At 42.7% G+C, this 13,460-nt stretch overlaps 1 protein-coding gene across 8 annotated transcripts in view; it reads left to right on the forward strand.

Annotated features, from left to right (window-relative positions):
- LOC118395216 (histone-lysine N-methyltransferase 2C-like) overlaps positions 1–13,460 on the forward strand; it is a 138,989-nt gene that overhangs the window by 57,967 nt on the left and 67,562 nt on the right. For all 8 annotated transcript variants that reach the window (XM_052463809.1, XM_052463810.1, XM_052463813.1 and 5 more), the window contains 8 exons: positions 3,883–3,999; positions 5,176–5,280; positions 5,407–5,511; positions 5,926–6,107; positions 9,499–9,663; positions 9,773–9,879; positions 10,004–10,078; positions 11,300–11,512. In XM_052463809.1, coding sequence (XP_052319769.1) covers positions 3,883–3,999; positions 5,176–5,280; positions 5,407–5,511; positions 5,926–6,107; positions 9,499–9,663; positions 9,773–9,879; positions 10,004–10,078; positions 11,300–11,512 — 1,069 coding nt within the window. The remainder of the gene's footprint in view (positions 1–3,882; positions 4,000–5,175; positions 5,281–5,406; positions 5,512–5,925; positions 6,108–9,498; positions 9,664–9,772; positions 9,880–10,003; positions 10,079–11,299; positions 11,513–13,460) is intronic.

Consider the following 13,460-nt stretch of genomic DNA (forward strand, 5'->3'; position numbering starts at 1 on the left):
CCCACTCTGATCATTTTACTCCCTCTAGCAGAGCTGGTTCGGCTGTTTTCATGTTATCCAGAGCGTTTGTGACTAACTGTGCTGCCTACAACAATTTAATTACGCTTTGTTGCATTTACTTTGGCAGACCAATCCAAACTCCTCTCTTTGCATGTCCAGCCCACTCATTATCTCAGCCAATCATGACCAGCCTGAAGGTTGCTCACTTTTTCTGTGGCTAAACCAACTAGGCTCGTAATTTAACAATTTTGATAGTTTGATATTAAGGCACATGAAAGTTAACATGTTAGAGAAGGCATTTCTGCCAATAAATGCATTTTGGTAAAAAAAAAAAAAAAGATAAAATATGTTTTATGTCCAAACTGCTCGACTGAAGTCGTGACTTGCACCATAAGGCCTAGTTTCCTGAATCAGGTCACAAATAGTGATTTTTGTCAGACAGCATAGGTAGCAGCTCTACAGAACTTTAATATTTTATCAAGGTAATGTGAATAAATAATGGATAATAAGTGATAATCAGTAATGAGCAGTCACTACCACCATGGGACTTTTTAATTGTTTTATTCTGTGTTACGGCATCCAAACCACATTTATATAATCAAGCCGAAAACGAACCGATCTCAAAAAGCACTAATCGCTCAGCAGAAGTCTCTCAGAATGGTGCAGGAGAGATTATCCTATTACTGAGAAAGATGAGCACGTCAAGGTGTCTTATTTGGAGAAATGGGTTTTGTGTTGTCACCGCTGGACTGCCTATGTACTGTTGAGTTGTGGAATGTGGAGACTGAAGGTGTACCCTACAAAGCAGGATCAATGAGTTAGCCAGCTAAATATTCTGAAGTAACTTTATTTTTAAGATATGCCTAACATGGGCACATTCTAATTGACTCAACAAACACATATACTGAACAAAAATATCAAAGCAACATGTAACAATTTCAACGATTTTACTGAATTATAGTTCATATAAGGAATTCAGCTGAAATAAATTCATTAGGCCCTAGCGTATGCATTTCACATGACTGGACTGGGGTGCAGCCATGGGTGGGCCTGGGAGGGCATAGCCCACCCACAAAAGGGCTTTATTAGGGACAGAAATACTCCTCCGTTTCAACAGCTGTCCGGGTGGCTCGTCTCACACGATCCCGCAGGTGAAGAAGCCAGATGTGGAAGTCCTCGACTGGTGTGGTTACACATGGTCTGTGGTTGTGAGGCTGGTTGAGTGTACTGACAAATTCTCTAAAATGACGACGTAGGCGACTGATGGTAGAGAAATTAACATTCACGTCTCTGGCAACAGTACTGGTGGACATTCCTGCAGTCAGCATGCCAATTGCACGCACCCTCAAAACTGCATGTTGTAGTCCGATAAAACTGCACATTTTAGAGTGGCCTTCTAATGTTCTCAGCACAAGGTTCACCGGTGTTCCCAAGAAAGCTAAGGTAACTGAGCTAAACGACTACCGCCCCGTAGCACTCACTTCCGTCATCATGAAGTGCTTTGAGAGACTAGTCAAGGACCATATCACCTCCACCCTACCTGACACCCTAGAACCACTCCAATTTGCTTACCGCCCAAATAGGTCCACAGACGATGCAATCTCAACCACACTGCACACTGCCCTAACCCATCTGGACAAGAGGAATACCTATGTGAGAATGCTGTTCATCAACTACAGCTCGGCATTCAATACCATAGTACCCTCCAAGCTCGTCATCAAGCTCGAGACCCTGGGTCTCGAGCCCGCCCTGTGCAACTGGGTACTGGACTTCCTGACGGGCCGCCCCCAGGTGGTGAGGGTAGGCAACATCTCCTCCCCGCTGATCCTCAACACTGGGGCCCCACAAGGGTGCGTTCTGAGCCCTCTCCTGTACTCCCTGTTCACCCACGACTGCGTGGCCATGCACGCCTCCAACTCAATCATCAAGTTTGCGGACGACACAACAGTGGTAGGCTTGATTACCAACAACGACGAGACGGCCTACAGGGAGGAGGTGAGGGCCCTCGGAGTGTGGTGTCAGGAAAATAACCTCACACTCAACGTCAACAAAACTAAGGAGATGATTGTGGACTTCAGGAAACAGCAGAGGGAACACCCGCCTATCCACATCGATGGAACAGTAGTGGAGAGGGTAGCAAGTTTTAAGTTCCTCGGCATACACATCACAGACAAACTGAATTGGTCCACTCACACAGACAGCATCGTGAAGAAGGCGCAGCAGCGCCTCTTCAACCTCAGGAGGCTGAAGAAATTTGGCTTGTCACCAAAAGCACTCACAACTTTATCACCGCCTGGTACGGCAACTGCTCCGCCCTCAACCGTAAGGCTCTCCAGAGGGTAGTGAGGTCTGCACAAAGCATCACCGGGGGCAAACTACCTGCCCTCCAGGACACCTACACCACCCGATGTTACAGGAAGGCCATAAAGATCATCAAGGACATCAACCACCCGAGCCACTGCCTGTTTACCCCGCTATCATCCAGAAGGCGAGGTCAGTACAGGTGCATCAAAGCTGGGACCGAGAGACTGAAAAACAGCTTCTATCTCAAGGCCATCAGACTGTTAAACAGCCACCACTAACATTGAGTGGCTGCTGCCAACACACTGACACTGACTCAACTCCAGCCACTTTAATAATGGGAAATGATGTAAATATATCACTAGCCACTTTAAACAATGCTACCTTATATAATGTTACTTACCCTACATTATTAATCTCATATGCATACGTATATACTGTACTCTACATCATCGACTGCATCCTTATGTAATACTTGTATCACTAGCCACTTTAACTATGCCACTTTGTTTACATATTCATCTCATATGTATATACTGTACTCGATACCATCTACTGTATCTTGCCTATGCTGCTCTGTACCATCACTCATTCATGTATCCTTATGTACATATTCTTTATCCCCTTACACTGTGTATAAGACAGTAGTTTTGGAATTGTTAGTTAGATTACTTGTTGGTTATTACTGCATTGTCGGAACTAGAAGCACAAGCATTTCGCTACACTCGCATTAACATCTGCTAACCATGTGTATGTGACAAATAAAATTTGATTTGATTTGTAATGATGCTATTTAATCAGCTTCTTGATATGCTACACCTGTCAGGTGGATGGATCATCTTGGCATTGGAGAAATTGTCACTAACAGTGATGTAAACCAATTTGTGCACATAATTTGAGAGAAATACGCTTTTTGTGCATATGGAACATTCCTGTGATTTAAACATTTTTTTATTTCCACTAATGAAACATGTGACCAACACTTTACATGTTGCATTTATATTTTTGTTCAGTATAGAAGTTGAACTTTATTTTAGTTTTTTAATCTAAGTTCGCTGACTAACTCATCGATCCTGCTTTGTAGTATGCCGCTCTAGCTGAATAAAGAAAATAAAAACAAATTGCGTTCTCAATTTTCTTAAATCAGAAATGGCAGCTTTTTCCCCCTGCATCAATTTGTTTTGTAGCTTGAATTAAGCACTATTCTAAGATGGTTTCATATCCATAGTAATATTTAACACATTTCATATCCGTGCGTAGGCTTTGCAATGTTCTACCTACCATCCAAGAAAACACCACTGAATGGGAAAGGACATTACCTCTGTAAAGTAGACCAAGTTGCTGTTCCTGTTACCTCACTAGATACCATCAGCCTCATAGCTCAACAGCTCTACAGTGGGTGGAGGAGAAGTCCCCTATGGCAAACTTTTTAATTAAGCTGACTTCATCGATCACAGTCAAGCAAGTGAGGACCTGTGTGTGTGTTTTTCTGTATCTGACTGAACACGACTCTTGCGAGTGTTTTTGTGTGTGTGATCCGGTGTGTGTTGAGGAGTCCTGAGGTGTGTGTTTCTGTTACAGGGTCGGGGGTCAGGGTTCCCCGGGAGGAGGCGACCCAGAGGGGCTGGTCTGTCGGGCAGAGGGGGTCGGGGCCGAGCGAGAGGGAAGAATGGAGCCAGTCCCACAGTCAACCCTGGGGTAGGCTATGTCACCTGTCAACCTGATCTCTTTAGTTCACACTAATCCGTTACAATTAACTGAAAGACAGTTTTATTACTAGTGTTGGGAGGAAAAATTGACAGTTATATAGCGCAATATTATTTTGGATGTTAATAATGCTGGGGCTCCCGAGTGGCGCAGCGCCTAAGACACTGCATCTCAGTGCTAGAGGCGTCACTGCAGTCCCTGGTTCAAATCCAGGATGCATCACATCCGGCTATGATTGGGAGTCCCATAGGGCGGCACACAATTGGCCCAGTGCCGTCCGGGTTTCGCCGGAGTAGACTGTCATTGTAAATAAGAATTTGTTCTCAACTGACTTACCTGGTTAAATGGAGGTTAAATAAAACATTTTATAAAAATACTTTGGCTCCAAGTATCGATTCTCTGGGTAGCATTAGCTAGCGCTAGTCGGCTGTACCTGCATTTTATAAAAATACTTTGGCTCCAAGTATCGATTTTCTGGGTAGCATTAGCTAGCGCTAGTCGGCCGTACCTGCGCTAGGACTTCGGTATTTTTCATCCTATAGCTTGTTCGCAATCTTAAAAAATAAATAGCGAGACGATGTGTTTTCAGCACTTTTATTTTCATGACTGATCAAAACAAATGTTCTAATGCCCTCTCCTGTCTCTGCTGCAGACATATACTAAGCAATATGTTTCGAACATCAAATTGCAATAAAATTACAGTATCCAATCACAATACATATGGGATCGTTTGAATTGCAATACATATTGTATCGGCACCTAAGTTTCGTGATAATATCGTATCGTGAGGTTCCTGGCAATTCCCAGCCTTATTTATTACCCATAAACCTCCTAGTTTTCCTGGTGTATTGTAAACAGTAATCATATGTTGTGGATAGATTATTTGCTGCAGCACAAAAACAGACTCACCCAGTGGACATGTTACTCCATACCACAGCATGACACAACATTCGTGTCCGAGGCAAATGCTAATCAATAATCCTATCTAGGCAGTCTCTTGTAATGCTGACAACTTCACATGCTGTAAAATAATCTGTAAGAATTTACGCCATAAACAGAGATGCAATATTGGTTTAGAGACAGAAACACTTCACTTTCATTTAGGGAATATCACAGGACTCAATCCTATCTAATGCTGTGTTTGTGCTCATGCTTCATAACATACAGGTCACCACCATGGAATCACCATACCAGATGAAGGAGGAAGAGGAGAATGCCATGCACAACACCGTGGTCATATTCTCCAGCAACGACAGCTTCACATTGAAACAGGTGGGCATCTGTTTGTGTACAAATTATACATTTCCTCTACCTCTATTATTCGATTAGTACCATATCACAGTTCAACTTTGATTCTCTAGTATCATGTGTAAACTCCATTTGTTTCCCCTCTCTCAGGACATGTGTGTGGTGTGCGGGAGTTTTGGGCTGGGTGCAGAGGGTCGTCTTCTGGCCTGTGCCCAGTGTGGGCAGTGCTACCACCCCTTCTGTGTTGGCATCAAGGTAAGTACCCCGTCCTTTACAGTGGCATTTTCTCTGAGATCTTACTGACGATTTTGATACTACATACGAGTAGGAATCGTGGGAACCCCACAGATGACTGGCCTTAGGGTTAATCATCTATTGATTTCAAAGATTTTAACCTGGCTATGACTGACTGCCTCAGTATGTGAGTGTTAACTGGATTAAACGGGCCATATAAACTCTGTAATCACAGGAAGCTCAGCTCAAGTTGATTCCATCCTTATCTCTTAATGCTGCCAATTACTGCAAACAAAACTCTTTAGTGTAGCTTGGCAGCACAGTGATATATCAATGTCCTTTACTATGGGATCTTCTTAAAGAGATAAGCGCACACAATTTGGACTTTTGCCAATATACTCTCACACCACATCTGACCCTGTCCTCTCCTTCCAGATCACCAAGGTGGTGTTGAATAAAGGCTGGCGCTGTCTGGAGTGTACAGTGTGCGAGGCGTGTGGCCAGGCCACCGACCCGGGCCGTCTGCTGCTGTGTGACGACTGTGACATCAGCTATCACACCTACTGCCTGGACCCTCCGCTGCAGAACGTTCCCAAGGACAGCTGGAAGTGCAAATGGTGTGTAGCTGACTCATCTGTCCATCCCCTCAACCTTTTCCTATTATGATAACGTGGCTGTGTCCCAAATAGCCCCCTATTCCCTATATAGTATAACGTCAACGTTGATCTAAGCAAGAAGTCAAAGTACCAACTAGAGGTCGACCGATTCATCGGAATGACCGATTAATTAGGGCCGATTTCAAGTTTTCTTAACAATCGGCATGTTTGGACACTGATCATGGCCAATTACATTGCACTCCATGAGGAGACTGCGTGGCAGGCTGACTACCTGTTATGCAGTGCAGCAAGGAGCTAGCTAGCATTAAACGTATCTTATAAAAACAATCAATCAATCTTAACATAATCACTAGTTAACTACACATGGTTGATGATATTACTAGTTTATCTAGCTTGTCCTGCGTTGCATATAATCAATGCGGTGCCTGTTAATTTATCATTGAATCACTGGCTACTTCGCCAAACAGGTGATTTAACTTGCGAAAAATGCACTGTCGTTGCACCAATGTGTTAACAACAACACCTTTCTTAAAATCAATACACAAGTATATATTTTAAACCTGCATATTTAGTTAATATTGCCTGCTAACATGAATTTCTTTTAAATAGGGAAATTGTGTCACTTCTCTTGCGTTCCGTGCAAACGGAGTCAGGGTATATGCAGCAGTTTGAGCCGCCTGGCTCTTTGCGAACTGTGTGAAGACTATTTCTTCCTAACAAAGACAGCCAACTTCGCCAAACGGGAGATGATTTAACAAAAGCGCATTTTCAAATTGTTGCACGAATGTACCTAACCATAAACATCAAGGCCTTTCTTAAAATAAATACACAATGATATTTTTTTAAACCTGCATATTTAGTTAAAAGAAATTCATGTTAGCAGGCAATATTAAACTATTGAAATTGTGTCTCTTCTCTTGCGTTCATTGCACGCAGTAATTATGACATAACATTGAAGGTTGTACAATGGAACAGCAATATTTAGACTTATGGATACCACCCGTTAGATACTGAAAGAATTAACCTTTTTTTTTCAAAATGATAGTTTCTGGATTCGACCATATTAGTGACGTAAGGCTTGTGTTCCTATGTGTTATTATATATGTAATTAAGTCTATAAGGCTCGTAAGCATTCATTCAAACAGCACTTTACTGCGTTTTGCCAGCAGCTCTTCACAATGCGTAAAAGCATTGCACTGTTTATGACTTCAAGCCTATCAACTCCCGAGATTAGGCTGGCAATACTAAAGTACTTATTAGAACATCCAATAGTCAAAGGTATATGAATTACAAATGTTATAGAGAGAGATAGTCCTATAATAACTACAACCTAAAACTTATTAACTGAGAAAATTGAAGATTCATGTTAAAAGGAACCACCAGCTTTCATATGTTTAAGTTCCTTGCTCAGAATGTTTTTTTTTTACATGGCACATATTGCACTTTTACTTTATTCTCCAACACTTTGTTTTTGCATTATTTGAGACTAAATTTATGTATTATATTAAGTTAGAGTGAGAGAGAGAACTGCAGTCAGTCACAGGATGTTTTTGTGCTGGTCGAGGGCAGTCAGGTCTGGAGTGAACCAAGGGCTATATCTGTTCTTAGTTCTGCATTTTTTGAACGGAGAATGCTTATCTAAAATGGTGAGGAAGTTACTTTTAAAGAATGACCAGGCATCCTCAACTGACGGGATGAGGTCAATAGGCAATGAGGCAGTGATCGCTGAGATCCTGGTTGAATACAACGGAGGTGTATTTGGAGGGCCAGTTGGTCAGGATGACGTCTATGAGGGTGCCCTTGTTTACAGATTTAGGGTTGTACCTGGTGGGTTCCTTGATGATTTGTGTGAGATTGAGGGCATCTAGCTTAGATTGTAGGACTGCCGGGGTGTTAAGCATATCCCAGTTTAGGTCACCTAACAGAACAAACTCTGAAGCTAGATGGGGGGTGATCAATTCACAAATGGTGTCCAGGGCACAGCTGGGTGCTGAGGGGGGTCTGTTGCAGGCGGCAACAGTGAGAGACTTATTTCTGGAGAGAGTAATTTTCAAGATTAGTAGTTCAAACTGTTTGGGTATGGACCTGGAAAGTATGACATTACTTTGCAGGCTATCTCTGCAGTAGACTGCAACTCCTCCCCCTTTAGCAGTTCTATCTTGACGGAAGATGTTATAGTTGGGTATGGAAATCTCAGAATTTTTGGTGGCCTTCCTGAGCCAGGATTCAGACACGGCAAGAACATCAGGGTTAGCAGAGTGTGCTAAAGCAGTGACTAAAACAAACTTAGGGAGGAGGCTTCTGATGTTGACATGCATGAAACCAAGGCTTTTTCGATCACAGAAGTCAACAAATGAGGGTGCCTGGGGACATGCAGGGCCTGGGTTTACCTCCACATCACCCGCGGAACAGAGGAGGAGTAGTATGAGGGTGCGGCCAAAGGCTATCAAAACTGGTCGCCTAGAGCGTTGAGGACAGAGAATGAAAGGAGCAGATTTCTGGGCATGGTAGAATATATTCAGGGCATAATGCGCAGACGGGTATGGTGGAGTGCGGGTACAGCGGAGTTAAGCCCAGGCACTGGGTGATGATGAGAGAGGTTGTAATGGGTGAGGTCACCGCATGTGTGGGAGGTGGGACAAAGGAGGTATCAGGGGTATGAAGAGTAGAACTAGGGGCTCCATTGTAAACTAAAACAATGATAACTAACCTGAACAACAGTATACAAGGCATATTGACATTTGAGAGAGACGTACAGTAATCACAGGTGTTGAATTGGGAGAGCTAGCTAAAACAGTAGGTGAGAATACAACCGCTAATCAGCTAGCACAACAACAGCAGGTAAAATGGCGTTGGCTAGGCAGGGAGGGTCGGATTAACTACACACAGAGCCTGAGTGCGGCTGGGGCCGACAGATAAAACATAAACAAGCAGAATGGACTACCGTGATTAATGGACAGTCTAGCATGCATCAGCTATGTAGCCAAGTGAACAGTGTCCAGGGGGGCAGGGAAGCTGGACTGGCGAGTGTTATCCAGGTTAAAAAAACTGTCTGGCAGTGCAAAAGGTAAAAGCCGCTAGCAGTGGCTAACAATGACTAAATAGCTTGTTGCTAGTTAGCTGGTTAACTTCTGGATGTTCTTGAGTGTGTTCTAAAAATAAAAAATAATGGCGATTCCGTATCACATTGGATGAGGCAGGTTACCGGAAGGTATAAACAAATAAAAAATCGAAAAGAGATAGAAAGTAAATATGGGTCCAGTGAGTGTTTGGGACGCGGCGATTCAGATGGTTAGCAGGCCTGTGCTAACAAGCTAACAGTTAGTAGGCCAGGGCAAAACAAGGTAGCAGTGTCCTCACTCCTTCTCCCCTTCCCTGTTTCCTCCTGCAGGTGTGTGTCCTGTACCCAGTGTGGTGCCACCTCGCCAGGCCTGAGGTGTGAGTGGCAGAATAATTACACCCAGTGCGCCCCCTGTGGCAGCCTGGCGACGTGCCCCTTCTGTCTCCAGGACTACAGCGAGGGAGAGATCGTGGTGCAGTGCCGCCAATGCGACAGGTGGGCATTGCTACAGTACTAGCTAAGCCTGCCGTAACCTATATTTATTGTCTGTTATTTTTAATCATGGTAACTGAAACCCCAACCCCTTCTCCTTCCTCTCCGATAGGTGGATACATAGTTCCTGCCAGGGTCTCCATTCAGAGGAGGATGTGGAGAAAGCAGCAGACAGCAGCTATGACTGCACCATGTGCCGAGTCCACAAGGCCTCCAAGGGTAAGGAAGCACTACATACAGTATAGCCTTCTGAGTCCTTGGAACTGTATCTGACCCTCTCAGGCATCTTGTGTATTGCAGCCAATTACTCATTGGCTTTTGTGTGTCCTCACTGCATCCACAGCGCCTGTGTCCAAGGCCAGAGAGTCCATTGAACCAGCAGTTATGACGCAGATTCTCACAAAAGCTAAAGACATGGGTAAGAACAATAAGTCTGCTTTTGGTATTTATTTATTTAATAAAACAAATATATTCACTACGGTTCAAAAGTTTGGGGTCACTTAGAAATGTCCTTGTACACAGCGTTGTACGAGATCTTCAGTTTCTTGAATTTCTCCCATTCATTTCTCAGAACAAGAGTAGATTGAAGAGTTTCAGAAAAACTTTTTTGGTTCTGGTCATTTTGAGCCTATAATCAAAACCGCACATGCTGATGCTCCAGATACTCAACTAGTCGAAAGAAGGCAAGTTTTATTGCTTCTTTAATCAGCACACAGTTTTCAGTTGTGCTAACATAATTGCAAAACGGTTTTCTAATGATCAATTAGCCTTTTAAAATGATAAACTTGCTGATAATGGGCCTCTGTATGCCTTTCCAGCTACAATTGTCATTTACAACATTAACACTATTTCTGATCAATTTGATGTGATTTTAATGGACAAAAAAAAGGCTTTTTTTTCTTCAAAAATTACATTTCTAAGTGACCCCAAACTTTTGAACGGTAGTGTATCAGCTTTAATATTGCAAATAGATTGTAGCTTCTATCAATGTAATTGTCTGCATAATTTGCAATCCCCTATATATTCTCCCATATATATTTTTATAAATAGATATTTTATATTTATTATTTTTTTATATATTTTTATATATTTTTCTTATATTCTTTTCTTTATTATTTTCCCATAATCCTACCACCCCTCCCCTAATTGGAGTAAACTAAGGGACGACAACACTTAGGCGTCTACTTCCAGCTTATACATACTATATACATTTTACCGGCACAGTATATTTCAGTCCCACCCTTCAGCTCCCCTCAACCCCTCCCATCTATCTCTGAAGACCATCCAGTTTTGATTTCTATTTGCCATATAATAATAATAATATATGCCATTTAGCAGACGCTTTTATCCAAAGCGACTTACAGTCATGTGTGCATACATTCTACGTATGGGTGGTCCCGGGAATCGAACCCACTACCCTGGCGTTACAAGCGCCATGCTCTACCAACTGAGCTACAGAAGGACATATGCTTTTAGTATTTGTTCTGTCTGGCGATCGAGACATTTCTTCTTCTCTGAGATGCCTTCTAGCTCTTTGACTTAATGAAACCTTGTTTTACTGTACATTCCACACATTCCAGTTCATCTAGGATGTTCAAACAGCACCATAACCGTGTGTGTGTGTGTGTGTGTCTTTCAGACTTGGTCAGGACGTACACTCAGGATGGCGTGTGTCTGACAGAGTCAGGCTTGTGTCAGCTCAAGAGCCTGACGGCACCTGCATCGCGGCGTAGGAAACCCAAGCCCAAGCTGAAGCTGAAGATCATCAATCAGAACAGTGTTGCAGTGCTGCAGGCCCCCCTGGAGCTGCTGTCAGAACACTCCCGGGATGAGGACATGGAGGACCACAGAGGTGCATGTCTTTAAATAAGAATGTGTTATTAACGGACTTCCCTGCTTAAATATAGGTTAACTGACCTAAATTACAGCAAGCCTGTTAGAAAACACTATGGGATAGTTTCCCAGGGCACAGATTAAGACCCTCTGAAATGGCAATTGTCCTTCACGTTCCTAAATTCCAATGACGCTGACAGCAGACGGTTAGGTGGTGGCGTAGAGTTGTGGAGCTAAATTCCACAAATTGAAAAATCCACAATTTTAATTAGGCTGATCTCTTGAAGTTGACTGGAGTTGAAATGGGATTGACCCTGGGTGCTGTAGCTTGGGGGTAGAGTGGTCTGTTAGTCCGTTCTGCAGACTGGCTGTCTCCTTATCACCTCTCTCTGTCTCTCTGTCTCTAAGAGCTTTAGTAGCATGGGAAACATTATGTTAACAGTAAATTAATTGACAGTAAACATTACACTCACAAACTTTCTCAATAGCAAGGCTATGCTCACTGACTCATGGATATTCAAAGCTTTCCTTAAGTTTGTGTCAGTCACAGTGGTCAGGTATTCTACCTGTGTACTCTCTGTTTAGGGCCAAATATCATTCTAGTTAGCTTTTTAAATTTGTATTCTTTCCAATGTTCAAGTAATTATCTTTTTGTTTTCGCATGAATTGGTTGGGTCCAATTGTGTTGTTGTGCTGGGGCTCTGTTGGGTGTGTTTGTGAACAGAGCCCCAGGACCAGCTTGCTTAGGGCACTCTTCTCCAGGTTCATCTTTCTTTAGGTGATGGGTTTGTTATGGAAGGTTTGGGAATCGCTTCCTTTTAGGTGGTTATAGAATTTAACGTCTCTTTTCTGGATTTTGATAATTCACGGGTATCGGCCTAATTCTGTTCTGTATGGATTATATACTGAGGATATTTTTGCAGAATTCTGCATGCAGTCTCTCAATTTGGTGTTGGTTCAATTTTATGAATTATTTGTTGGTGAGCGGATCCCAGACCTCACAACCATGAAGCACAATGGGTTCTATAACTTATTCAAGTATTTTTAGGCAGATCCTAATTGGTATGTCGAATTTTATGTTTCTTTTGATGGCATAGAAGGCCATTCTTGCCTTGTCTCTCAGATCGTACACAGCTTTGTGGAAGTTACCTGTGGTGCTGATTGTTTAGGCCGAGGTACGTATAGTTTTTTGTGTGCTCTCGGGCAACGGTATCTAGATGGAATTTGTATTTGTGGTCCTGGCGTCTGGACCTTTTTTGGAACACCATTATTTTTGTCTAACTGAGATTTACTGTCAGGGCCCAGGTCTGGCAGAATCTATGCAGAAGCTCTGAGTGCTGCTGTAGGCCCTCCTTGGTTGGGGACAGAAGAACCAGATCATCAACAAAGCATGAGAAGACTTTGCCTTTGTTTTGGCTTGTTTGTTTCGCCCTAGCGTGCAGGGCGAATAATTGCTCTGTCGTACAGTCATTTGGTAAAAAGCCAATTTGACATTTGCTCAGTACATTGTTTTCACTGAGGAAATGTATGCGTCTGCTGTTGGTAGTTATTGGGGTCAAATTTGTCTCCACTTTTGTAGATTGGGGTGATCTGTCCTTGGTTCCAAATATTGGGGAAGATGCCAACGCCAAGGATGATATTAAAGAGTTTATGAATTATAGCCAATTGGAATTTGTGGTCTGTATATTTTATAATTTCATGTAGGATACCATCAACACCATAGCTGTTTTGGGGTTGGAGGGTTTGTATTGTGTCCTGTAGTTCATTCAGTCGAGAGTCTTTAATAGTTGATTCTAAGATTTTTTTATTTGATCATGTATATGTTTTTGCTGTTTGTTCTTTGTTATAGGTGTTTTTTAAAGGTTAGAAAAGTGGTTTACCCATGCATCACCATTTTGGATAACTCTTTGTGTTGTTGTTTAGTGTGCTCCATTTTCCCAGAAGTGGTTAGTCTATGGATTCTTCAA

This window comes from Oncorhynchus keta, chromosome 15 (assembly GCF_023373465.1).
Source record: "Oncorhynchus keta strain PuntledgeMale-10-30-2019 chromosome 15, Oket_V2, whole genome shotgun sequence".
Classification (NCBI taxonomy): Eukaryota; Metazoa; Chordata; class Actinopteri; order Salmoniformes; family Salmonidae; genus Oncorhynchus; species Oncorhynchus keta.